Source organism: Muntiacus reevesi, chromosome 13 (genome assembly GCF_963930625.1).
Source record: "Muntiacus reevesi chromosome 13, mMunRee1.1, whole genome shotgun sequence".
Classification (NCBI taxonomy): domain Eukaryota; kingdom Metazoa; phylum Chordata; class Mammalia; order Artiodactyla; family Cervidae; genus Muntiacus; species Muntiacus reevesi.
Genome location: NC_089261.1, coordinates 9,693,285 through 9,720,604, shown reverse-complemented (window position 1 = coordinate 9,720,604; position 27,320 = coordinate 9,693,285). Strand labels below are relative to the sequence as shown.

At 50.0% G+C, this 27,320-nt stretch overlaps 1 protein-coding gene across 3 annotated transcripts in view; it reads right to left on the bottom strand.

The window, feature by feature from the left end:
• Nucleotides 1–3,670: 3,670 nt before the first annotated feature.
• The window catches only part of ACACB (acetyl-CoA carboxylase beta), a 102,009-nt gene continuing 78,359 nt past the window's right edge, over nt 3,671–27,320 (bottom strand). For all 3 annotated transcript variants that reach the window (XM_065904097.1, XM_065904098.1, XM_065904099.1), the window contains 16 exons: nt 26,914–27,036; nt 26,055–26,324; nt 24,419–24,516; nt 23,110–23,230; nt 20,781–20,891; nt 19,365–19,508; nt 18,592–18,712; nt 16,963–17,059; nt 15,029–15,125; nt 13,516–13,651; nt 12,264–12,441; nt 8,902–9,014; nt 7,397–7,551; nt 6,354–6,524; nt 5,898–6,034; nt 3,671–5,266 (listed from right to left, as the gene is read on the bottom strand). In XM_065904097.1, coding sequence (XP_065760169.1) covers nt 5,140–5,266; nt 5,898–6,034; nt 6,354–6,524; nt 7,397–7,551; nt 8,902–9,014; nt 12,264–12,441; nt 13,516–13,651; nt 15,029–15,125; nt 16,963–17,059; nt 18,592–18,712; nt 19,365–19,508; nt 20,781–20,891; nt 23,110–23,230; nt 24,419–24,516; nt 26,055–26,324; nt 26,914–27,036 — 2,199 coding nt within the window. In that variant the 3' untranslated portion in view covers nt 3,671–5,139. The remainder of the gene's footprint in view (nt 5,267–5,897; nt 6,035–6,353; nt 6,525–7,396; nt 7,552–8,901; nt 9,015–12,263; nt 12,442–13,515; nt 13,652–15,028; nt 15,126–16,962; nt 17,060–18,591; nt 18,713–19,364; nt 19,509–20,780; nt 20,892–23,109; nt 23,231–24,418; nt 24,517–26,054; nt 26,325–26,913; nt 27,037–27,320) is intronic.

Here is a 27,320-nt window from a genome sequence, read left to right as displayed (position 1 = left end):
TGCCTCCTCACTGGTTCCCGAACGACCTGCAGCCCACTTTGGGACCAGTGCTCCACAGAAACACCCCGGTGGGAAGGCCTTTAATTTATTCTCCTGGGATGAAACTCTTGCCTCAGCCTCCAGCAGACAGGCCCCGAGGCTGGGGTGGGCTGGCAGACTGTCCAGCCTTCGTGGACCAGAGCAGGTTGAACGCTGAACCAGGCACCTGCCCCACTGGCCTGCAGGCCCCCTTGCCTCATAGTCTGTTAGGGTTTCGTAGGCAGATTCCTGAGCCACACCATGCACTGTGACCCTACGTACCTTTATTTATATTTATTGGAGCCCATTCACGCCACCTCTTCAAACCCTGCCCGTGGCCCCATCTCGAACTGACCCTTAAGCCCTCTGCAATCTTGGGCTGCTTTTTTAGAACAAGCAAGCACTTTTGATACAGTGAAACATCCTTTTTAAAATTAGAGACTGGATATTGTCCTCATGCTTAGTCATGATTCAAACCTCTTGAAATGTGCACCTAAGAAGGGAGACTCCTAGTTTGGATTTTGGGGGCTTTTAAGTCAGAATATGATGGGAGGAATGGGAAGGGGTTTTTTGTACTGGAAATGAAGACACCCCTGATGAAAAGAAAGTGAATTGTGAACCAGGTAAAGCCTGGCCCACGTGGCAAGTGGGGCTGTAGAAGCTGCAATGCAGAGTATTTATTGGCACTTGTTGGCCTGTCTCATTGCCCCATGACCTTCTTTATGTCTTATTCCCTCTCTTGTTGCCAGTGACCGACTTTCCAGGTGGGAGCTTCTACAGATAGTTGACTTACAGGGGAGCCAGGTGAGTGGCTGGGAAAAAAGTTGGTAACCAAGGATCATCCATCTAAGCTGAGATGAGAAACCATGGCAACTGCTTAAACCACTGTCCTCTCTGGCCCCACCGGATGTTCAGTTCCTCCATCTGGGAGTTCCCAAACCCTAGAGCCAGAATTTTCTGAGTAATCCACAGGTCTGCCAGCCACCTGAGAGGCTTGGTGTTCAGGCCTGTCTTGAAGGACCATCTCTAACTTCTTCCAAATTCTGGAACTTTCTGCCAAGCATCACCATCATTATTCAGAGCCCAGGGCTACCTGTCGGAACAGCACTGCTCACCTGCTTTGTGTGACATGACACCCCCTCCCATAAGTTGTTTGAGTCATTGTTAATGAAGACTGTTTGGGCGACCCCAGGACTGTGTATCGTAGTGTTGGAGACCCATCTTCTGTCAATAAAGGCTGAACGCAGCTCTGTGGCTTGGGGGGGAGGGCCAAACAGGGAAGGGAGGGATAGAGGACAACAGCGCCTCCAGCCCCTCACAGTGGAGACCCACTTACAGATGGGAAAACAGGCCCAGAGACTAAACACTGGACCCAGGTCCTCTGATGCCTGCTTCCCCTCGTGCCAGACACTGGAAGGACTCGGTCATTATCGGTAAAATTAGTCGGGCCGCCAGTCCCCACCCCACATGCCCGGGCTCTGGACAAGCACTCGCCCAGGCAGGGATGTGAGCCCTGCCTACTCCTCAGAAGGCGGGGCTCAGAGAGGGTGGACCGACTCGGGGCCCAGTGAGGAGGCAGGACTGAGCCCACGTGTGCCAGGCCCCAGAGCCGGAGCTCAGCGGTGCTCCCCAGAGCTGTCTTCGGTGCCTGCTTGGGGTCAGGGAGGGCAACGAGGCGGGAGGAGGTACACTCTTTCCAGCACCAGGCCCGGTGCCAGTCAGGGCTGTAAATCAGCTCATTCGATCCTCGTGACAATCCTGAGAGGCATGTCTTACTATTTGCTACACCCATTTTACAGATGGAGAAGCTGAGGCCCAGGACTAAAGGAGGTGACTTGCCACCCAAGATAACAGCAGAAGGGCATTTTAATTAGCAGTCTGGGACTTCCCTGCTGGTCCAGCGGTTAAGAATCTGCCTGCCAGTGCGGAGGACATGAGTTCGATCCCTGGTCCTGGGGCCACTAAGCCCATGAGCCGCAATTATTAAAGTGGCTGAGCCTGCGCTCGACAGCAAGCGCAGCCACTGAGATGAGAAGCCCGCGCACCAACGAAGACCCAGCACGGCCAAAAATAGAAATAAATAAATACTTACAAGTCTGTCGAACTTTTAAGCTCACCCAGGAAGGGGCTTGCAGCCTCGCCGGGAGACCAGACTCACACACAGGCGATGATCAGCCAGTAGGGAAGACAGGGGCCGATTGATGGGGCTGTAGGTGGTACCGGGAAGGGCTGACCAGGCCCCGCCTCAGAGGACAGGCCGGCAGTGGGGAGGATGTGCTGCCTTTCTCTCCCCAGCACCCCTCCTCCTCAGCTTGGCTCCCGGGGGGCTCTGTGACTTGCCTCCCAGCCTCCAGGCACCCTCGGGGATTGGTTGTGGGCAAGGGCTCGGCCACATGGGTCACAGCGAAAGAGCATCACCCACACGGTCTGCAGACCCTCTGAGGCACAGGGGTGCCCAGCTGGGCGGATGGAGCTCCAGTGGCTGGATCACCACGTGCTGAGGGCTGGGGAGGCCTTTCTTGAGTCTGACATCCATTCCTTACCATAGGCAAGTGGGGCTGGTATGTACAGAGTCAAAGCGAAAATGCCAAGGTCACAGGGTCATGGACTGTGGGCAAGAGCCTGGGTCACAGCTGGAAGACTGCCTGTGCCGGGACCGCGCTGACATTGGAAGAAAGCAGGGAGGAGACACAGGAGTAAGGCTTCGCTGAGAGTCTCTCTGCAGCTGGCTAACTACCTGGTGAAATGGACTCACTGCCACCCTTTGAGGACCTGCTGCACACACACATAAAACACTGCAGGGCTGGGTTTGGATCAGCATGGCCACGTCTCACCAGCTGTGTGACCTTGGACATCAAGTCCGCTCATCTCTGAGCTGAGGTTTTCTTGTTTGTAACAGTGAGGCTAGAACTGTAGCTGCTGCTGCTAAGTCGATTCAGTTGTGTCCGACTCTGTGCGACCCCATAGACGGCAGCCCACCAGGCTCCCCCGTCCCTGGGATTCTCCAGGCAAGAACACTGGAGTGGGTTGCCATTTCCTTCTCCAATGCGTGAAAGTGAAGTCATTCAGTCGTGTCCAACTCTTAGCGACCCCATGGACTGCAGCCTACCAGGCTACTGTGCCCATGGGATTTTCCAGGCAAGAGTACTGGAGTAGGGTGCCATTGCCTTCTCCAAGAACTGTAGCATCCACCCTCAGAAGGCTCACGGGATTGCCCGGGACGGAGGCCAGGGCACTGTAGGTGGCCAGCGGCCATGACCCTGAGTGCTCAGTGTAGGCCTGGGTAGGCAGCCCAGGCCTCTGGGCACACTCAGTGGACTGATCCTTTCTTTCTCCTCTGGAGGCGCCTGTGCTCAGTCTCCCGAAGGAGGGAAGTTGATCTCACCCGGGAAAGTCCGTTCATGCTAAACTCGGCATCACCAGCGGGTGGACAGCCGCTTGTGTCCAGATGTGAAATGGAGGTGCAAGGATGAAGCAGTCTCCCTGTGGCCTTCCGGAGGGGAACTCACATCAGGGCTCCATCCTCCTGAGATGGGGGCTGGCACAAGATCTCAGCGGCGACAGGAGGAGGGAGCATCCCCAGGGAATCCCCTGCCAGTCTGCCTGCCTGCTCTACTCCAGATAATAAGCCAAGGCCAAAGTGCTTCCTTCCAAAAATAATTTATTCCACACACTTCCTGGTAGATCCTTCCACCCACCAATCCTGCGTCACAGCTAGTCATTGATGTGTCCTCCCTCCCAAACCCACAGAGACTCCCCACACGGAAAGAATTCGGTTCCCAAAGCTGCATGGACTCTTACCCACCCCCATCAGTCTCGGGACACGACAAAGGCTGATTTGTCTTTCTCCCACCCCTCACTGCGCCCACACCACCTACGCTGGCCAGGGCTGTCATCATTGGCCGATGGCCTCAGACACCCCCAGCGTTCCTGCTTGTAGGGGCTTCCCCGGGAAACCTCTCTGGCCTCCATGCTGGCCAGGTGTTAACGCCCAGTGTCCTCAGGCAGACTGCCCGTCACGGCAGTGGAGGGTGGCCGGCTCCCTCCATCACGGGCACCGGGGACAGATGGACGCGACCGGGAGGAGCGCAGGTCCTGGCGCTGTGTGGTCTCTGGGGCTGGGTGCTGGTGGTGGCCCCGCAAAGCCCTCCCTGAGTGGATCCGCATGGTGCTCACAGTCCAGTCCTTGGGAACCACCAGTCCTGTCCCTCGGGCCACAGCCCACTGTGGACACTGAGGCAGGAGGCGAAAGAGTGAAGGGGGCCCGGAGGGGCCTCCGAGGCAGGTGATGGCAACCACAGGGGGTGACACCTGTGAGCAAGCTGGGCTACTGAGGTTGGAGAAGGTCTTGCCTCTCCTCTCTGTCCTCCCAGCCCGGGCTGGAGTCCCCTTCTCCTCGGAGAGAAGGGGCAGGCAGAGGGCTGTGAACCACATGAAAAAAAAAAGTCTCCCAACGCCATTGAGCCTAGGGCTACGCAATTTTCCGCTAATGAGAGAACTAAGCCCAGTAATGGGACTTTGCTAGTGATTACCTAGGAGTCTCGTGGGGAACAAAACACCATTTTGTACTCTTAATTAAAAAAAAAAAAAATCATTCATACCCTTTTCTGGGTGAGAGGAATTCAAATAAGGATTCAAATAAGCAGACTACAAAAATAGGTTTTCTCTCTCCTCATCTCTCATTTTGCTTTCCTTGTTATACTGCTGAAACCTGTGAGAGGCTTACATCAAGAGCTGGTCTTGGAGTTAAAAAAAAAAAAAAAAAAAGATTCCACATTCTGATAGAAAATGAGTCTAAAAGAACACCTGGATCCGCAAGGCAACAGAAAGTGGACGGAAACTGGAGTGTTTGGGTTCAATTCGATTCAGCGATGGAGTGAAATGTCTTAAAGAGCTAAAAACCAGACTTCCCAGAAATGGAGAAGGGGCCGGTTTCTGCTTGGAAGGGGGCGCTCCTGAGTCTTTTATTAAAACAGGAGTGAGCTGGGGGTCAGCAGCCTTGCAGCACTGCCCAGGAGTTTTAAAAAGCAAACCCCCGTGGTCCTGGAGAGGGCCTGCAGTCAGTGGATCGTTGTGGTTTCTCTTGCCCGAGGTCCTGCGAACGACCGGGAGGACGGGGGGTCAAGTGGAGGCCGGGCCATCCACGGTGGACAGGAGGTGGATGATCTGGGCCCGCTCAGCCGGACTGACGTGCTGGCTGATGTATACCAGCGAGTCCATGGCCAGCTCGGGGTTTTCTTGAACCAGGCTGCAGGAGCGGGAGGAGGAGGGCGAGGTCATTTCTACCACTGAGTTCAGTGGGCAGCCCCCCGGTAGCCCCAGAGCCCTGCACAGGGCCTGTCCCATCCTGGGTGGGCAACCAGCCACCCGGAGCCCCCAACCCTCTTCCTGTCACAGTCACAAAGGAGCGATGGTCTCGTGGGGCAGGGAGGCCACAGCACAACCTCAAGGGACAACCCTCCTGCTCATGGGTTGTGTGCCTGACACACACACACTCTCACCCTGAACCTCAGCTTCATCCCCCAGATGGGGTCCCATGCTCTCTGCTCCCTACCCCATGGGGACGCCGGGAGCAAGCCCTCCAGAAAGGATCATACCCAGCAGGAGCTGGCAGTGCAAGGACTGGGCATTCAGAACGTGGTTGTCTAAACAAACCCCCTTTGGCCGTGACCTTGGATGAGGTCTAACCAGGATAACGAATTGAGATCATCGCACTCCCCCCCACCCCACGCCGACGGCGTCCCCAGTACTCGGGCCGGGAGACCTGGCTTGGGGGGAGTGGCGGCCTCTTAGCTGGGGTGCTGGGCTGTGGACCGTGAGATGCGTGGATTGGAGCGGCCGCTCTGGGGTGAGGTGAGGCGGGCGGGACGGCCACTCACCGCTGGATGGTCTTGAGGACGGAGTCCCGCTTCAGGCAGGCGATGTTCTCGCGGATGGTGGAGTGCAGCCCCTCGCCCGCCCGCCAGTGCTCCTGCAGCCACCGCACGGCCGTCTGGTTGTTGTCCCAGAGGTAGGCCTGAGAGAAAGCGGCAGTCGCTCAGCCGTGTCCACCTCTGCCTCCCCACGGACTGCAGCCCGCCGGGTCCTCTGTCCGTGGGATCCTCTAGGCGGGAATGCTGCAGTGGGTTGCTATTTCCTCCTCCAGGGGCGCTTCCCTGCCCAGGGATCGCACCCACGTCTCCTGCACTGCAGGCGGACTCTCTACCATCTGAGCCCCGGGGAAGGCAGAAGGTAGGCCTGGGGTGGGGGTTGAGGCTGCATCAGCGAGGGGCCCCTAATGGCTGGGCGGAACCCTTGGGTCCCCCTGCGCGCGCACATCTCTGCCCCAGGCCCACCTTGACGGCGCCCTCCGTCTCCACGAACCAGCGGCGCAGCATGGACTGCACGTGCATGTGGCTGAGCTCGGGGCAGGCGCTCAGCACCTCCTGCTTCACCTGGCCCTCCAGCAGCAGGCGGCGCAGGCGCCAGTACAGGAAGCTGCGAGCTGACTTCCACTCCAGGATGTCCTGCGGACAAGCCGCGGGCCTGAGCGCCCCCCCGGAATGCGGGAGGGGGACTCTGGGAGCTGCCCGGGGCCGGCCCTGCGATCACTCCCATTTCACAGGCCGGAAAACTGAGGCTCGGAGAGGCGGCAGAGACAGGACACCGCCCGGTCTCTGGACCACCTCCCCTGGTATACACCCAGCGCCCACTTCCGCCTCCAGACCCAGAACACGGGCTCACGAGGGGTGTGGAGCGCCTGGAGAGGCAGGAAGGAGCCCAGCACACAGGGGTGTTCAGGACTGGGGGTGACCTCGTGGGCACAGGGCAAGGGGATGGGGTTGTGACCATCAGCGGTGGGGGAGTGCGTTGTGGGAACAACGGTCCCAAATCCAGCCCAGAGGTTCTGAACACACACAGGGCTTGGACTGGAGGTTCCCAAACTTGGCGACCTACCGGAATCTCTTGGGGATTTGGGGAAAAAAACACTGACGCCTGACTCCCCGCCCCCCACCCCCATATTCTGATTCAATTGGCGAGCCACCTGGGCACGAGGGTATTTAATACTGATTTATTTTTGGCTGCATTGGGTCTTAGTTGAGGCATGCAGGCCTCCTCCCAGTTGTGGAGAGGTGTGTGGCCTGAGCTGCTCTGTGGCATTGGGATCTTAGTTCCCTGACCTAGGATTGAATCCACGTCCCCTGCATTGGAAGGCGGATTCTTAACCACTGGAGTTGTTTTTGTTTTGTTTTTTTAAAAAAAAAAGATCCCCAGGTGATTCTCACAGGTGGAATTTGCCTCATCCCACAGGCCTGAGTGCAAATATTCTCTGTGTGTTGGACACCAGGTGACCTGAGATTCGGCCATTCACGCAGACCCCGGCGCCGCAGGCTCTTACATAAATGACGCCCTTCTCCAGCATCCTGCCCGCCTTGTCATGGAGGTCGGCGAACTGCACCGCCACCTGGTGGTACATGGGCAGCAGCAGGTCCTCCCGGGCCTTCAGCTGGCCCTCCAGCTCCTTGCGGTCCGTGTCTGAGAGCTCAGACATTCCTGCGGGCAAGGCAAGAGCCAGGGTTCGCAGGACAGGCCCGAGCTTTAGCCCTGATGGTGCTCCCAAGCCAAGTTGCTCCCGTGCCCTCAAAAATGCACCCAGTGGGGAAAAAAAATGCACCCAGGGCTAAACAGCCGGTTCCCACTAGCAACCTGTTTTACACACGGGAGGAAATGTATTTCAACCCCAATCTCCCAATTCACCCACCCTCCGCTCCCTGCTCTGTGTCCACGCGTCCATTCTCTAGGTCTCTATTTCTGCCCTGAAAATAGGTTCATCTGTAGCATTTTTTTGATTGCACACGTACGCTTTAATATACGATATTTGCTTTTCTTTTTCTGATAGCTCAGCTCAGTGCTCTATGATGACCTAGAGGGGTGGGAGGGGGGTGATGGTGTGAGGGAGGGCCAAGAGGGAGGAGACATATGTTCAAGGAGGACTCACCTTGTTGTATAGCAGAAACTAACACGTTGTAAAGCAACCCAACTCCAATAAAAAAAATTGCACCCAGATTTGCAAGACAGCATTCAACACTCAACTTCAAATTTGTTCCCTTTCATCAGGCCCACTGCGCTTACGGGACACATCAGTTACCATTTTTAATTTACATAGTAAAATCTAATAAGGGAATATTATAAACAAGTCTATGCCAATTTGATAATTTAAATGAAACAAACTCCTTGAAATAAAACAAACTACGAAAGCTCACCTAAGAGCAAAGAGATTAAACTGAACAGTCCTATATATAAAAAAGGAATTGAATTCGTAGTTGAATTGTAAATCTTTGGTATCAAAGATTTAAACAAATAATGCCAACTCAGACTCAGAAAACAGAGGGGGGAACACTTTCTGATTCACCCTATGATATCAGCATTACCCTGATACCAAACCAAAGAAATTATATACCCATCATCATAAATCTTGTGAATTTCTGAGGACACAGATCAGTTATAAAAGCAATACTACCTCATATGGACTTTTAAAGAGAATTACAAATAAGTTGCAAGTGAAGCAAACCTATCACTCAAACAAAATTAGGGAAATGCCTGATGGAAAAATTCTAAAGGGTAATTTTGCTACCAAAATTCAAATGTTTCTCATTGGCTTGAAATACTTCAACTATTCTATACTGTGTGTGTTTGAGAAATTACATTCACTAAGGCACTGTGTATCTTTTTTAATGTTAAAGGGGTTGATAGGATGTGTGGGAACGTTTGAAACATCTCACAGCTGTTGCTGCTGAGTTTGGGTTTGTCTTCACTGTTTTTAACCTACTAGAAGCCTCCAGCAATGAGTGGGCTGAGACCGTCCATGAGCTCTGAGAGGTGATGCGTTTCAGACCCACTCACCGAGCTGTTCCACGAGCTTCTTGGAAACGGGATCGATTCTTCTGATGGTCTTCACCAGATCTTTCTTCCGGTACTTAATCTCCACTGTTCCCTCGGGCTCCAGGACACCCGCTCTGAAAAAAAAAAAAAAAAAAACAGCAGCAGGGGAGGTATGTATGAGGTGTTCCCCAGCAAGCGGCGGCTAGAGGACACGGCAGGGGGAGGCAAGGCCGCCAGGAAATCTGGTGTCAGTCCCCTGCTCCGTAGTTGACTTTCTGTATGAGCTTGGCCGAGTCACTTCCCCTCTCTGGTCATCTGCTTTTCTATCCAGAGAATGAAGATTAAACCAGCTTTTAAAATAAAGTGTTCCGGGACTTCCCTGGCAGTCCAGTGGCTAGGACTCTGTGCTTCCACTGCATGGGACAATCCTTCTCAGGGAACTAAGATTCCACATGCCACAGCACGGCCGAAAGCTAAAAAATAAAACCAAATGTTCTGAACTCTGGAAGGCCCTTTCAGCAACAAGAGTGTGACTTTTTCCAGAACAGCATGCCCCACCAGCTCTTCAGCCTCAGTCCTCTCTGGCTCTCCTAATCTCTGCTCTCCCCAGGCCAGGGTGGTGGTGATGGTGTTCTCCATTCACTCAGTCGTGCCTGACTCTTTGCGACCCCATGGACCGCAGCACGCCAGGCTTCCCTGCCCTTCAGCATCTCCCAGAGTTTGCTCAAACTCATGTCCATTGCGTCACTGATGCCATCCCACCATCTCACCCTCTGTCGCCCCCCTCTCCTCCCACCTTCAATCCTTCCTAGCATCAGAGTCTTTTCCAATGAGTCAGTTCTTCACATCAGGTGGCCAAAAGTACTGGAGATTCATCTTAAGCATCAGTCCTTCCAATGAATATTCAGGGTTGATTTACTTTAGGATGGACTGGTTTCATCTCCTTGCAGTCCAAGGGACTCTAAAGAGTCTTCTCCAGCACCACAGTTAGAAAGCACCAATTCTTTGGTGCGTAGCTTTCTTTATGGTCTAACTCTCACATCCATACATGACTACTGGAAAAATCATAGCTTTGACTATATGGACCTTTGTTGGCAAAGTGATGTCTCTGCTTTTTAATATGTCCTCTAGGTTTGTCATAGCTTTCCTTCCAAGAAGCAAGCATCTTTTAATTTCGTGGCTAAAAGGTATTCTTTAATCTCCTTAAAGCACACAAAGGCCCATGGAGGAATCCAAGATATGAGTGGCCCCCTCCATTCCCAACCCTCTTACCCCACCCCTTGGTTTCCCCCTGCCCCTTTCTCTCCTGACAGCTTGGAAGCCCTGACCAATTCTACATGTAGCTCTGAGCCTCCTGGTGACCAGAGTGAAAAGTTAACGCGACCCCATCTGGGGCTGCTCTTGTCCCGAGTCTTCTGGAAGTCTGAGCTCAGCAGCCTCCCGTGAAGGTCACAGGGCACTGAAGGCAGGACAGGCTTGGCTCATTTGCACCATATCACGAGGCCTGAGACGTGGTAGGTGCTCAATAAATATCCACTGAATTGAGGAACGAATAAGGGAGTAGACACAGGAGGAAGGCGCCTATCGATACCTTGAGCAGAACTCTTCTTTTTAAAAAATGTTTGTTCATTTATTGGGCTGCTCTGGGTCTGAGTTGCAGCATGCAAACTCTTCGTCATGGCATGTGGGATCTAGTTCTCAGACCAGGGATAGAACCTGGGTCCCCTGCATCGCAAGCACAGAGTCTCAGCCCCTGGACCACCAGGGAAGTCCTGGGCAGAACTACTCTTGGGGCCTTCACATTCTGCACAGCATTTGGCATAGTCTTCATCCTGAAGGCACTCAAACACCAAGTTACAAGCATTATCATCAGCTTCCTTTCTGGAAGAATCTATCTGGGATAAATTCCCACTTAAAAAAAAAAATGCCAGGAAGGTTTCTCTCCCCTGAGGAACTGGTGTCCTCTCATGCAAGTATACATTTTAGTCATTTGTTTGTCCAATATTTCCCAAGCACCCATTAGGAGTCAGGTACTATACTAGGCCCTAGGCTGTAACAATAAATAAAAATGAATAAAACATAGCCTCTACAGAACAGTTCTGGGGAAGACTCAGAGTCCAGTAAGAACTAGATGCCTAGTCATATTTCCCTTTTCATCTTGGCTGCCAGGAAGCTCAGGTGCTTTCAGTCTTTCTTTTTTGTTTGGCTGCACCAGGCCTTCGTTGCTGCACAGGCTGTCTCTAGCTGTGATGAGTGGGGGCTACTCTCTAGATATGGTGCTGAGGCTTCTCGTTGTGGTGGGTTCTCTTGTTGTGGAGCATGGGTTCTAGAGTGCATGGGCTCACCAGTTGTGGTTTGTGAGCTTAGCTGTCCCGTGCATGTGGGATCTTAGTTCTCAGACCAAGGTCAAACCTGTGTCCTCTGCATTAGCAGGTAGATTCTCAACCACTGGACCATCAGGGAAGTCCTAATTAATTAATAATCAATCAATTGGCTAACTATATTTTAATATATTAATATGTATTATAATTATATATTAATTAAATAAGAAAATAATTATATTACATATATTATTATATATTATATTATATATAATAAAGTATATAATATAATTATATATAAATATATAATGTATAGTATATATTATATAATATATATAAATATAATATATAATATAATACATAATATAATTATATAATTATATATAACATATATAATTATATATAAGTTATATTATACTATTATATACATATATTATATATTATATATTATATCATTCTATATATAATATATATTATATTATATATTATAATCATATATTATATTTATATTATTAATATATATTATTGACTATGCTATATATTATATTATATATAATATATAATACATGTATATATATAAATTTATAAATAAATATATTTATAAATTAATAAATATATATATAAATTTATAAATAACATATAAACTTATTATAACAATTATATATAACATATAACATATATTATATATTATTACATGTTAATTATATAGATATTATATATAATTAATATATTATTATATTAATTACATATTATAATTATATATTATTATTTTTATATTTTCTTTAAGTGATTCCAAATCTCCTTGGAAAACAGGCAAGTGTAAGTTGTGAAAGAACAAACTACAATTCCTCCACTACTTCTGGGCTCCAGTCACTAATTATACTGAGAAAATCCAGTAGCATGCTGGATGCTGGTGTCAGACTGGGAAAACTGGAGTCTCTCCATCCCTTTGGAAGTTCAGAACACCCCTGAGATCCCCAGAGTGTGACCCAAAGGGCATGGGGCCTCAGGCCTGGGAGTGGGAGCAAGAAAGGCGGGGCGGGGCTGGGGCGGCGCACCCACCTGCTCTCTCTGTCCGCGTACATCTCTATGCACAGCGGGTTGATGGAGGTGTCCATGACCGCCCAGGAGCCCCCCCGGACCTCCGCGTAGGGCGGGATGTAGATCAGGACCGGCTGTCTGTACTTCCGGAGGCTGTCCACGATGTAGGCTCCGAACTTTAGCACCTGGTCGTACATGTCTGAAAAGCAAGGCAGCCACCCGTTGAGATGACCTCAGGCCCACCCTTCACTGCCCAGGGGTTGTGGAAAGGCTGTCCTGGGGCCAGGAGGCAGGATCAAGGCACAGAAGGCTCCTTAGGGGCCCATGTGACCTTGACCAGGTCCTCCTCCCTGCCGGGGCCTCAACATTCCCACCCAGAAAAGGAGGCATAGGCTCATCTCTAAGATCCCTTCCAGTCCTGGCTCAGAGATGCCCCTGGCCTGTCCCACTGTTTCCAGAACAGAACCCTCTCCAAGGATAACACAGTCTCTTCCCTCCGCCCACAGGCAGATGGTCCTTATTTTCTACCAAGACACATGCAGTTACGCATGGTACATGGAAACAACAGCACAATAACAAAATCTGGGACCTCCCTGGTGGTCCAGGGGCTAGGACTCTGAGCTCCCAATGCAGGGGGCCTAGGTTCGATCCCTGGTCAGGGAACTAGATCTCACACATTGCAACTAAGACCTGGCACAGCCAAATACATAGACAAATATTTTTTTTAATAACTGAAAATCACACTGAGAGTAACCACCACGTGCCAACGAAACCTCACCTTGGCCCTCTGAGGTTGGCTCTATTCTTACCCCTCTTCGCAGAGGAGGGAAAGTTCGGCTTGGAGCAATCACCCACCCAGCAAGGACGCAGACCAGGTCTGCCTGGCCTCAGTCCAGCTCTTTCCGAAACATCCCACTGACAGCCTGTGTCTCTTGAAATTGGCTCAGTGCCTTAAGAAACACTTGCATTTGAGTGTCACGTCACTGAGACTCACAGTAGCCCCCTAAGGAGGGCAGGCGCCTTCTCATCCTCCCAAAGAGGGAGGTGGCAGCCCAGGTCCCTCGGCAGCTTCCCGGGGCCACCCCTGCTTCCCCTGCCCCTCCCTGCATGATGGGGACCTCTGGCAATTCACACTGGAAGCCCTCAGTTCCTGACAGCTCCCGTCTGCAGGGCTGCAGAAAGCTCAGCTAAGATGATGACGTTGCGACCCCACGGGAGCTGTCCAGGGTGCTGATCCCGGGGCTTCAGGGCACCCACAGGAAGGCCACTTTACCTTTCATGCCCCCGGAGAACCCCCTCCAGTTGGCAAAGATCATCAGGGGCAACTTCTCCCGGTTGAAATCATTGATGGCCTGGGCCGTCTTATAGGCCGAATCTGGGAACCACACCTGGCCAGCCTGCTGGATTATCTGGAACACAGAGCAGGCTGTGTCAGACTCCTCTGAGTGGGATGGCCGCTCACACAGCACCCTGGAGGGCAGGCAGTCTGATTGGCATCAGTGACAACACAAGAGATGGGGCTCAGATGCATGACTCTCACGCTGCAGCCTGGGGAGACGCCTGCTGATAGGTGCCAAGCTAGTAAAGGCCACCCTGAGCAGGGTCCCAGGACCTGCCCTCTGACTTCTGAATTCCTCCCGGGGTGCAGTGTGGCCCACCCTAGGAACAGCAACAGTGACGGGGGCAGGAGGAGGGAGGGATTCCTAGGGACCCGTCATCCTCTGAAGAAGACGGTGTGGAGCACCGTGCATCCTGCAGACGCCGTGCGGGGCCCCCACCCCGCCCCACTCCAGAGCCAAGGACGCCTCTGAGTCTCTGAGCTGGAGAGACAGACATGTGGGCACTCAGGACCCGCTCCTGTCAGCTCAACCGGCCTACACAGCAGACCCAGCAAAACCACAGTCATGGCCGTCAGAATGGCCATCATCAGAGAGTCTGCAGAGACAAATGCTGGCAAGGACGTGGAGAAAAGGGGACCCTGGAACGCTCCTGGTGGGTCTGTTAACTGGTGCTGCTACTATGGAAAACAGGATGGAGCTTTCTCAGAAAACTAAAAACAGAACTGCTATACGACTCAGCAACTCTATTGCTGGGTATGCATATATATACACACACACACATGTATATATAGCACCCAGCACTAATCTGAAAATATACATGCACCCCAATGTTCACAGAAAAACCATTTACAGTAGCCAATATGCAGAAGCAACCCGAGGGCCCAACAACAGGTGGATGGATCAAGATGATGTGGTATATATATATATATATATATATATACAATGGAATACTGCTCAACCACTAAAAACAATGAAATTCTGACATTTGCAGCAATGTGGATAGATCTAGAGAACATTATACATAGTGAAATTAGTCAGACAGAGAAAGACAAGCACTGTATGTTATCACTTTTATGGAAAATCTAAAAAATAATACAAATAAACATATATGCAAAGCAGAAACAGACTTACAAAAATAAAACAGACAAAAAATAAACCAGGTAGTTACCCAAGGTGAGAGAGAAGATGGGAGGGACAAATGAGGGGTATGGGATTAAGAGATACAGACTGCAATGTATAAAATACAAAAGCAACGAGGATATACTGGATAGCACAGAGAAATATAGCCGTTATCTTGTAATAACTTTTAATGGCGTACAATCTGTAGAAATGCTGAATCACTCTGCTGAAATGAATCACCTGAAATTAATATAATTTGTAAGTCAACTACACTTCAATAAAAAAACCAAACATGCAAAGAGCCAGCCCAGCTCCCTGGCCCCTAACCTTGGCCTCGGAATCCAGGTTGGCAGGGTCGGCGGGCACGACCACCTCCACTGTCCTCGTCTCTGCAGCGATCACTCCAACAGGGATGCCCCCGAGCCTGCAAGGTGGACCACAAGTGGGCAGGAGCACGGGGCAGCACCCCAGGCTGATTCAGGGGGCAGGTGGGTCCGGCCAGCCCAGGCTGAAATTCTACAGGCTCACAGGCCGGGATGAGGGTGGACAGAGAAAAGTGTGCTGTTTTCAACTTGGCCCTGAAGCGGTGAAAAGCCTCACAAACAAGCAGGCTGGAAAGGTCCTCTGGGTGCCCGTGTTGGGGCAACAGCTGCCGGGGTGTGGGGAGGATCAGGCCGAGGCAAGGATGGGAGCAGCATCGTCCCCTAGAACTTTCCGTGATGATGGCCATGTCCTCTAGCGGCCTGACCAGTGTGGAGCTGTGAGCTGCACGTGACCATGGGGAATCTGAAATGTGGCGGGGACGGCTGAGGAACTGAAAATGTGACAGGCTCTTTCACTGTGAGATTCATCTGAATTTGCGCTGTCACGCGTGGCCAGCAGCCACCACGGTGGACAGCACGGGTCCAGACACCACGCTACATTGGGAAAGGATGGAGGTATGCTAAGCCTGAGCAGCTTCAGTTATGGGCGGCCCATGGCATCAGTCTCCATCAGCAACCGCCGCCGGCTGCCCCTGGCCACCTGCGTCACTTGATTCCTCTCGGTTACGCTCCCAACAGTTTACGGGGCAGGTTTGGGGACAGCAGTCTTCAAATTAAGCACTTCCATGTGGAAGGGGGAGTAGATTTCATCTCAGGTTTAAAGAACACATTCCAGGGGATTTCCCTGATGGTCCAGTGGTTAAGAATCCACCTTCCAATGCAGGTACCATGGGTTCGATCCCTGGGTGGGGAACTAAGATCCCACATGTTTCAGGGCAACTAAGCCCACATACTGGATGAAGACAGTGCAGCCCCCCCAAAAAAGGACATTTGAAAAAAGTAAAACACTTATGGAGAAGCAATCCCAGTAACAGACTTAGTATTTTAACAGTTATTACAGAGAAGTAAATAACAATAATGGCAGCTGCTGTTAATACCATTATGGAGCGCTTATGATTTTTTAAATGCTTTTTATTTATTTAAAAAATATTAAATACCATGTGGCACTTGGGATCTCAGTTACCCAACCAGGTGTCAAACCCGCACCCCCAGCAAGGAGTGCTGGGAGTCTAGGAGCAAGGAGTCTTAAGTGCTGGACCACAGAGGAATTCCCCACTTGCAATATTTTAAGTGCTGACACATTACCACTTCTAGTCATCACAACAATCCTTCGGGAGTGGGAAGGGGTAGAGTTATTAGCCTCATTGTACAGATGAGGATGTAAAGGCCCAGAGAGGGTGAGTACCAACAGAGGTCTGACTCCAGAACCTGAACTTGTAGCAACAGCCTTGTGCCAGGAATCTGAGTGGTAAATTATGAGGCTGTTGCTTTGGGCTCCATAAAAGGAAGAACTCTGGGGCAGTTGGACTCATCCCAAAGAGAAGGAGTGAGCTCAGCTTTGAAAGAATCCAAGCATTTATGCCTTCCGCCAGCTCTGATATCTAACAGCGGTTCCTGCCCACGGCCCTCCTAAATGGAGTTCACAGTTCTGACTGTCTGTGTGGTTTCCCAGAGAGTACCTGGGCCACCTTCTGATTCCCAAAGGGGTTCATGGGCCCCCTGGCGCGGGCGCCCTGGGCCAGGGGCAGACACAGGGGCAAGGGTCCTGGACCCCAGGAAGAAGTTGGTGGAGATGTCTTCTAAAGTTACGGACAAATCCAGACTCTGTGAAGAATTTCATCAGCCAGAAACACCCTCCTGCATTGGTTTTTCTTTCAGAAAATCCAGGGTCAGGGAGAGAGCATCGCCGCGGCCACCTGGGCCGGCCCTCAGGGTTACCTTGCTCGTCCCGTCACCACAGTCTTGGCCCAGGGCACCATGATCTCCTTGAAACTGCCCTGGTCGAAGAATCCACTCTGCCAGGATCCCTTCAGAGCTGTGGGCAGAAGGGCGGAAGCTCAGGCCGGGGGCTGGTGGCTGAGGGCCCCCGGTGTCCACCTGGAGGGCAGACTCCTCTGCCGTCTCTCTAGGACAGCCTGACGTTGACAGCCCAGATACCTTTATTCCTGGAAAACGACAACATTTCCCCTGCCCACCCCCAACACACAAAACCAGGGCTGCCAAACACTATACCAAATCAGGAAGTCGGTCCATACAGAACATCCAACCACATCAACATCCTTCAATGCCAAACACGAGGAGACCCTAGTCACAGTCTCTGCCTTTTCTTCTCAGGAGCCAAAAAGAGCAGATGGCTGCCTTTGGAAGGCACGATTTCAGAAGGGACCACCTGCCCAGAAAAAAACTCATCCCGGACCCGGTGGCCGCAGCCCAAAACTGTTTAACTGGGAAGAACGTGTTCCATTGAGAGACAGAGAGGCAGAGAAAGGGAGAGTGAACAGCGGCTGTCAATTGCGGCCATCCTGGGGAGGACGCAGTGCCTGGGATCCACACCACGGTGTACCTGACTGCGGTTTGGCCACGAGGAGGCAGGTAGCGGGAGAGATCTCACTTTGCAGGTGTAGGGGGGCTGGGCCCCTGGGAACAAAGCACCCCAGCCTCAGGGTCTGCCTGAGGGCCAGCCCAACTAGCTTGAGCAAACGGTCGGTAACACATCAGACATTTTTTAAAAATCAAGCTAAAGCCAGCGCTCACAGGCGAGAAAGCCTGAGAGAAACGGCAGAGGGGGGGATCAGGCCATGGGGCATCTTTCGCTGGCGGAGCCTGGCATGCTCCTGGCGGCACCTCCATTGCCCCACGCAGCTGGAAGGGGAGGCTGAGTTCTAAGGCTGAGTTCTAAACGGGGCAGCATGTGAAATTCTAGAGTCAGGATTGTGGAAACAGGGGCAGCTCAGTTTTCCAGTTCTGTCCTGGTTGCTCAGAATGTAATCAGATACCTCCAGGAGGCCAACCTGTCCCTTGGGGCGGGGAGGGGAGACAGGGAGAGAGAATGTGTGCGCGTGCAAGCATGTGCATGCACACGGTGTGTTTGGATATATGTGTGCACATCCACATGTACATCTACAAATGGAGCTGCAGAAAAGGCAAAGTTGCTCATCCTGGGTAAACTCATGGAGAGTTACCTTATGAAGGTTTAAGCCAAAAAGAAAAAGAAAGACAGAGGGACAGAGTGAGAGAAGCGCTCTTCTCTCTGAAACCCTGAGGTTTCAGCCCCAGAGTTTCCACCTATGTGACCATATCTGGGGCAATTTCAGGGAAGGAGGTCATGACCTCTGCTACTTTTCACCTCCATCCATCAGCTCCAGAAATCGCAGGCTGTTTCCACCCCTTCTCAGTCATCAGCTTGGGAAAAGCACAGAGAAAAAATCTCCATTCTTCCACCCCCTTTTGCATTTGGCCTCAGGTGTATCCCTTGGGGATAATCTTCTACTGACTCGTTCTTTTATCTTGGTGGCAGAAAAGAAACCCCAAGACCCCGGGCTCAGGCAAAACCCTGGAGGGACCTACTTGGGTGAGGTCTTCCTGCAAGCAACCACCGGGGGTCGTAGGGCCCGCGAGACGGTTGGAATTCAATTTCTCTGTCAATGGGGTCCTTGGGTGTGATGACTGGGACTGGGCTGCGATTATCCTAGGAAAGAAAGTCAGGTCTCCCACTCGGTCCTTCGGGCTCATCAATAACATCCACGGTTCGCTCTTTGCCTTCCTTTCCCCTTTTGACTATGGTGATGCCTAGTTACATGGCAGAAGCCCAACCCAAAGTAGGTCATCATCACAATTAGGAATAGCATTTGGCTGAGGGCCTGCCAAGCGCTGCGCTCCACACATCATGTCACTGAGTCATCAACGATAACACCCTGGGGCAGGTGCCATTGTTATTCTCACTTTACAGATGGGGAAACTGAGACTTAGAAAGATTAAGAGATGGTCCTGAGGTCTCATGGCTACGAGAAGGAAGCCAGGAATCAAATCCAGCCTGCTGCAAAGCCTGAGGGTTCTCTGTTGTCCACGTTACCTCTTTTGATGACAGGTAATATCACCTCTTTCTAAGGGATCAACACACAGCCTCCTTACAAAGTCAATTAGAAAACAAAAGCAAAGAACTGTGAGTATAGGGCTGGGCATCAGAGAGGGAAGGAAGGAAGGAAGAGAAAAGAAAAATTAACCCTAGGCACAATTTCAGTGTTACCTACTCCCTACCCTTCCACATCACCTGGCAGATGAACCAGATAACAGTCTTCCAGGCTCCAAGCTTCAAGGGGGAGGGGGGGAGGATACTGCACCTTTGGCATATAGGACAGCCACTCCAGGATGGTACAAACACCCTCGAAGTCATCCGGCACGGTGACATGCGAGACGCCATTGTAATGCATGATCTGCACACCTCCCAGCTGGTTGTTGGACGTGTAAACGTCTCTGCCCAGGACCTGCTTTGACATGACACGGTTAGCAAGGTCCTGCCTGACCCGGGGCCCTTCCATCTGTTCAGAAGTCACCTCCCTCGGTGGTCCTCAACCCTGGCTGACTGCATGTCAGAATCACCTGGGAGCTTTCAAAAGTCCTGATGTCCAGGCTGCAGGCAGCCAGACCGATTACATCAGAATCTCGGGTACTTGTTGTTTTGGTTTTTTTTTTTCCAACTTCCAGATAATTGCATTATGTGGCCCAATTTGAGAACCAGTGATCCAGCTGGTGACTGGTCATCTCCAGGCAAAACCCAACCTAGTGTTGCTGATGGAGCAGGTCTACGGTGGGGCCAGAGAACTTTGCATTTTTATCACGATCCCGGGTAATGCTGATGCTGCTGGTTCAGGGGCCAGATTTTGAGACCCACTGTGGGATTTTTAGCAGACCTGGTGTTAGGGACGTTTCACAGCATTGTGGAAGGCATTTCAAGACAGTGAAAACAGCCACATGAAACTATGTTCACTAAGAGTCTAACTATGTAAAGACATGAGATGAGAGGAAAACTACACAAAATTGCTTTTTTTGGGGGGGGGTCTTTTTCCCAATTTTCTGCAATGTGTAATGCTATTTTAATAATTTTTAAAATTTCAATTACAGTAACACAGAGAGTTAGTTCCAACAGAAGAGTCTAACATATACATTGTTGCTGGTAAGTCACTCAGTCATGTCGGACTCTTTTTTGACCCCATGGACTGTAGCCTGCCAGGTTCCTCAGTCCATGGGATTCTCCAGGCAAGAATATTGGAGTGGGTTGCACTGGAGTGGGAAATGGCAATTTCCTTCTCCAGGGGATTTTCCTGACCCAAGGATCGAACCTGCATCTCCTGCTTTGTAGGCAAACTCAACGCTGAACCACCAAGGAAGCCCAATACACACATATATGTATGTATGTATCTATCTATCTATCTATCTATAATATATGTTAGCTCATAAGAGGCCCATATAACTGCCAAATGAAAGAATAGCACTTATAATAACAGGGATGGAGCTGGTTTCTTTTTTCCTTTTCTTGCCGCATCATGTAGCTTGTGGGGTCTTAAGTTCCCCCACGAGGGATTGAACCTGAGCCCTCAGCGGTGAGAGTGTGGAGTCCTAACCGCTGGACCACCAGGGAATTCCTGGAACTGCTTTCATTTGAGAAAAATTCCCCACTGGGGACACTGGGAATGTCAGAATGAGCCCGCCCCCACCCCGACATGTCCACTCCCCGGCCATTCCTTCAAGGCGGTCACCTTGTTGAGAGCCGTCGCCCCCGTGAGGATGATGTGGGAATTCTCAACCTGGATCACTCGCTGGCCCAGCCTCACCAGGTAGGCCCCGATCCCGAGGGCCCGGCAGGTCACCTGCGGAGACAGGACCCCTCCTGCATTCCTCGGGGCCAGGGCCCCGCTGCCCACAGTGGGGACGGTCCAGGAACCGCTGAGCATGCATGGAAGCTAAGCTTGGCCACGGGCATCCTGATTGGTGGCCGGACAGCGTGGGCACAAGCCTGTCCTTCGGCTGCCTGAGCTCGACCTCCTGTCCAGAAAGAAGGGGGCTGGCGAGGAAGAGTGTTGTAAAGACACAGCAGACGTGCAATGTTCTGGCTCTTGCTTTAAGAGGCATCTCTGGGGCTCTTCTGAGTTCGGTCACTCCTGAGACATTGCACACATTCACACAACCAAAGGAAGCCTAGGAGGGCAGGTGAAACTGGGGAAAGATGATCGAGGTCTGTGTCGAGTTAACAGTGTCGTGCCTGCCCGTGTCCTTGCTTTGATCACGTTACATAGACACCGTCACACGGGGCTGGACGAGGGGCGCCCAGGACCTGCCTAACCCATCCAGTAACTTCCGATGCATCCTAAACTATTTCAAAATAGAAAGATTTATACAGGCAGACTTCGTTTACTGTACTTCATGGGTGCTAAGGTCTATTTATTTTTTTAAACAAAATTTGTGGCAATCCTGTGTGTCAGATGAGGGTTAGCATTTTTTAGCCATAAAGAACTTTAAAGTGTATACAGTTTTAAAAGACATAATGCTATCGCAGACTTAACAGACTACAGTAAAGTATACACATAACTTTTACATGGATTGAGAAACCAAAAAATCCATGTGACTTTACTGCAATCTCCACTTCAATGCTATATTCATTCATTTTATTGTAGAGGGACGGGACCAAACCTGTGACATCTCTGAGGTGTACCTGTTTGTGTGTATATATATATATATAAATATAAATTAAAGATATATATTTATATATATGTGTTTATCTATTTTGAAATATATAAAAATATCCCTATCTTTTTATATCCTTCAAAATAAAATGACATATTTTGGAATATGTAAATATACATATGTCTTTTTATTTTGAAATAGGTATGAAACATACATAATGACACCTAGACAATGAGCCGAAGGAAGACACTCAAGGCCAGCATTTTCCACCTTGGAAACTGAAGGGCCAACACCAAGGGTAAAAATTAGGACCTGAGTGACAGTTCACCACTGAAGGGAACTATTCCTACGGCTCCACAAGAAACAGAAGATATTTCTGTAAAAGCCAAACTGGGGAGTGAGAAGATAGTCATTTAGTACCAGTTAAAATCAGACAGAAGTTCTTTTTTTTTCCCCACACTTCTGGGCATGCAAGATCTTAGTTCCCTGACGAGAGAATGAACCCTTGCTCCCTTGCAGAGAAAGTGTGGAGTCTTAACCCCAAAGTTCTTCTAAATACTCAATATCTTTTAAATAAGAAGAGATTGAATGCTGATTCAAGCCAACCAACTATAATAAGACATTCTGAGATAACTATGAAAACTGAACAAAAATTGAGTTCTGACAATATTAAGGAATCTCTGTTGATATTGTTGGGTGTAACAGTATCATGGTTATGTTATCTTTTTAATGGGGGAGCATTTATCCAGCAAAGAGCCACACTAGGGTACTTAATAGAAGGAAAGATATAAGTGGAGGCAGCTTTAAAATATTCCAGAAGAGTGGGCAGATGGGCTGAAGATGCAGGAATGGTTACACGCTGACAACTGTTGGAGCCGGTGATGAGTACACGGGTCTCATTATCAATTCTCTTTACTTTCGCGACTAATTTTTTAAATTTATTCTTAATTGGAGGATAATTGCTTTACAATGTTGTGTTGGTTGTTTCTGCACAACAGCATGAATCAGCCATAAGAAGACATATGTCTCCTCCCTATTGAACCTCCCTGCCTCCCTCTAGCCACCCCCACCCCTCTAGGGTGTTGCAGAGCACGTAGCTGAGCAACTTCCCGCCGGCTATCCATTTGACACATGGTGATGTTTCAGTGCTACTCTCCCAATTCACTCCACCCTCTCCTCCCTGCTGTGTCCACAAGTCTGTCTCTTTGTCTGTGTCTCTATTCCTGCCTTGCAAATAGGCTCATCAGTACCAGTTTTCTAAATTCCATAAATACGCGTTAATATTTGATATTTGCTTTTCCCTTTTTCTGACTTACTTCACTTTATATGACAGGCTTTTCGTGATTGTTTTAAAGTTTCTACAATACAAAGTTGAGTTGGAAAAGAAAATAGGCGGGGACTCACCATGCTGATGGTGACGATCTCGTTGTAATCCTGGGAGGTCTCCCCAGCAATCATGCCTGAGCCCCTCAGGTTCTCTACGCCCAGGCCCTCCTCCTTCCCAATGATGTCCGTGATGACATACCTTCAGGAACCAAATGAGTGTTACAGACTGAGCTCCAGCCCAGGACAAGCCAATGCTGATGCGCTTCCCAAGGAGCCGGGGAAGGAAGCTGAGCGAGCTGAGGGACTGGAGGGTGAGAAAGCAGCCCACGGTGAGATGAAGGCAGGGGTCTAGGACCCTCATGACTGGCCCTAAAGTTTCCAGAAGGGCAAGGACAGCTTCAATGATGATCACCCCTCCAACCAAAGAGAGTCTGCTGATTCAGAGGCTGTCCTAACAAAGCATCACCCCTGCCCTGTACTCCTCCAGAGACAATCTAGAACAGCCTTTGGTCTGCAGAGAGATGGGCGTGTGCCAGGTGAAGGCACTTGGTTCATGACCAATCAATCATGGCCACATGAGTCCAATGCACAGCCCAACCTCCCTTCTGATCTGAGGGCGAGCTGATGTAATAATATAGAAGTAAAGTGCGCAAAAGTGCACAAATGTGGCAACTGAATCATCTTACAACCATCCCTGCCTCCCTGGTCCACAGAAAAATTGTCTTCTCCAAAATCAGTCCCTGGTGCCCAAAAGGCTGGGTTAGGCCCTAACCCATTGGAGATTCACAAGGCATTTTAGTGCATTAAATACTCTGAGGAGGCCTGCAGTAAAGATGCTTGTTGGATCTCATCTAACCCAGAATTTCCGAGACTTACTTGACTATGGAAAATCTTCATTCCCTCTCTCCCCCCAAATCAATGATTAACAGCCCAGGAAACTCAGCCTGGGAAATTTTGATTTAAATCAGAATCTGATTTTAAAAACCTACAACCTTCCCTGGAAAAGACACCAGTATCAAGGGCGATACTCATGGAGCAGACCCTGTCCACGTCTTCCCAGCTCACCCAGTGAGTCAGTTTGGCTCATTTGGTCATAAATTGTGAGCCCGCAAGCTCTGGGGACATGTGGGAATCCAACCTAACTGTCCCCGAGTGATGTGCTGTTTTTGTGAGACGTGGCTCATGTGGGGACAGCAAGGATGGGGTCACCCTACAGGGGGCCCGAGGGGTCTGAGCTATCAGTGCCCACAATGGAAGTTGGGGGGGTGCCCCTGTACAAACACCCCCACCTGCTTGAGAAACTGTTAGCAGCCCAGAGGCAGATTCCCCACGAGCAGCTGAAATGAACCACAGTCAGAACGTGGGAGCTGCCTGCTAAGTTATTTACCTGGATTCTCCGTCTTCCTCCATGTGTTTACAATGGACGGAGTTCAAGGAGCTGATTCTGGTGTAGTCTTGGGGGGTCAGGTACAGGTATTTAATTCCCTTAAAAACATATAAATACTTCAGTGAGGATATGAGTCCAGCTCCGTGTACTTGACAGACACTGTTTTAATGCCAACACTGTGTTTGAGGGATGCAGGGAGAACGCTGTGTTAATAACGCAGTCACTGTCTGATGTTAACACCGTATTAATGGCACCAATTAACCGAATGTCTGCTCTGTGCTTGCCACGCACCCTTACAGCACAGCCTCACTTTTCCCCTGGTCTCTCTGATTCACTGTATTTTTTCTTAAACCTTTATTGAGTTTGTTACAATATTGTTTCTGCTTTACGTTTTGTTTTTTTGGCCCCCAGACATGTGGGATCTTAGATCCTCCACCAGGGATTAAACCCTCAACCCCGGCATTGACAGAGGGAGTTTTAACCACTGGACCTCCAGGGAAGTCACTGATTCAGTGTCCTTTAATCATCTTTTCATTCTCTCTCCCCAAAGGAGCCTTTCCGATACTTCTTTTTCCCTGATTACCAACCCCTTTGCCCCAGGAAAGTTTTATCATAGATATAATGGTTATGTAATAAATGTGTGTGTGTGTGTGTGTGTGTGTGTGCTTCTACATGAAAATAATACTTTTTGTCCCTTTTGGGGGGACAATACCACCTCCTTGAGAACATGTGCTGTGGTTGCAAAGAATGCCTCAGTCCCCTGCATTTTCACATCACAAGATGTGTGTTTTTCTTTATTCATTCTGCCTTTTATTAAGACATTCTGCCGAGGTCTTCTGGATGAATTTTAAGGACTTTGAGGCCAGGGATTATGTATCACTCACCTCTGCATCCTTGGTATGTACTGTGTTCAGAAGATGCTCAGTATGTATTAACTACATGTTTATATAAGAAATAACTATTTTCATTATTGTTCTCCAAGGATCCTTCTGAGGGCTTCCGAAGTAGCTCAGTGGTAAAGAATCCGCCTGCCAATGCAGCAGATGTGGGTTCAATCCCTGGGTCGGGAAGATCCCCTGGAGAAGGAAATGGCTACCCACTCCAGTATTCCTGCCTGGAGAATCCCCATGGACAGAGGAGCCTGGCGGGCTATAGTCTATGGGGTCACAAAGAATTGAACATGACTGACTAACACTTTCAGAGCTCTATGAAGTGACCACTACGATTATTCCCATTTTACAGATAAGGAACCTGAGTCATTTGCTAGTGGCCGAGGGGGAGTGAGGACTTCCCAGGTGGCGCTAATGGTAAAGAACCCGCTAACCAATGCAGGAGACATAAGAAAGGCAGGTTCGATCCCTGGGTCAGAAAGATCCTCTGGGGAGGGCCTGTCAACCCACTCCGATATTCTTGCCTGGAGAATCCCATGGACAGAGGAGCCTGGAGGGCTACAGTCCATGGGGCCGCAAAAGTCGGACGTGCTAAGTCTGGACTTAGCGACCAAACCACCACCACCGTGTGTATCCGTGCTGTCTACCCAAAGAGCAAGGTTTTTTCCCCACTCCCTTAGAGGTACTGTCACTCCCTCGGAAAACACAGCAGGAGCTAGGTGGAAGCACACAGCTTCGCACTGTACCTTGTGGGGGTCTTCCGGGTCCACCCAAGCCACCTGGAACATGTGCTTGATCTCCTCTGCCAGGCCGATGCGGGCCCCACTGTTGGCCGCGAGGTAGACTTTGGGGATGCCCTCGGCCCGGGCCAGCTCAGACGCCCGCAGGTATAGAAGGTCTTCTCCGGGGCCGAAAGATCCGATACGGAAGGTGATGTCATTGCTGATGAAGATAATGTCACGCCCTTCTGGGTACTCGAGGGTTTTGAACCTCATTTTGAAAGCCACCATGCCCACCTGGAAAGGAGATGAGTGCACAAGAAAACAGGTTTGCTTCTTCAGGGAGAAAAAGTTTTTTAAGTTTGCTTTTTTTTTTAATGTGGATCATTTTTAAAGTCTTTGCTGAATTTATTACAATACTGCTTCAGTTTTATATTTTGTTTTTTTGGCCACGAGACATGTGGGATCTTAGTCCCCCGACCAGGGATTGAACCCGCACCCCCTTCACTGGAAAGTGAAAGTGAAAGTCACTCAGTCGTGTCCAACTCTTTGCAAACCTGGATTCTCCAGGCCAGAATACTGGAGTGGGTAGCCATTCCCCTCCAGGGGATCTTCCCAACCCAGGGATCGAACCCAGGTCTCCTGCATTGCAGGCGGATTCTTTACCAACTGAGCTACCAGGGAAGCCCTTCCTTCACTGGAAGGCAAAGTCTTAACCCCCTAGGGAAGTCCCTAGGGAGAAAATTTGTTAAAGGGTGATTCCAGCCAGGAGCTGGGCTCTGTGGGTTTGCTTTTTTTTTTTTTTTTTTTTAATTTTATTGAAGTATAGTTGATCTACAATGTTGTGTTAATTTCTTCTGTAAAGCAAACTGACTCAGTTCTTTACCTCATTTCCTCCAGGAAGTCGGTTCATCTCCACCAGCTGGCCCTGCGGATCCAGCACAAGTTCAGTGTACGTCAGGATGTCTTTGGGGTACTTGTCCGGGGAGTGCCACATTTTAAAAAGAGCCTACAGAGAAGGAAGTAAAGAGAAAAATCTGAAGCTGCCAGTAAGGAAGTACATTTTCTAGGGCTGCCTTTCTTTCTTAATCACAAACTATTTAAAGCACGCAGCAAAAACATGCAGAAAAAATAAATACCCATGCATCTATCTTGCAGTTTTGTCAAATAATAATTTCTCCAAAGTTGCTTTAAGAATTTCTTAAAAAGAAATAATAGAAATGCAGTTGAAGCCCCTGGTGTGCCCCTTCCCATCCCATTCCCGTCCGTCCTTCCCCCTGCTCCCCTCAGGTA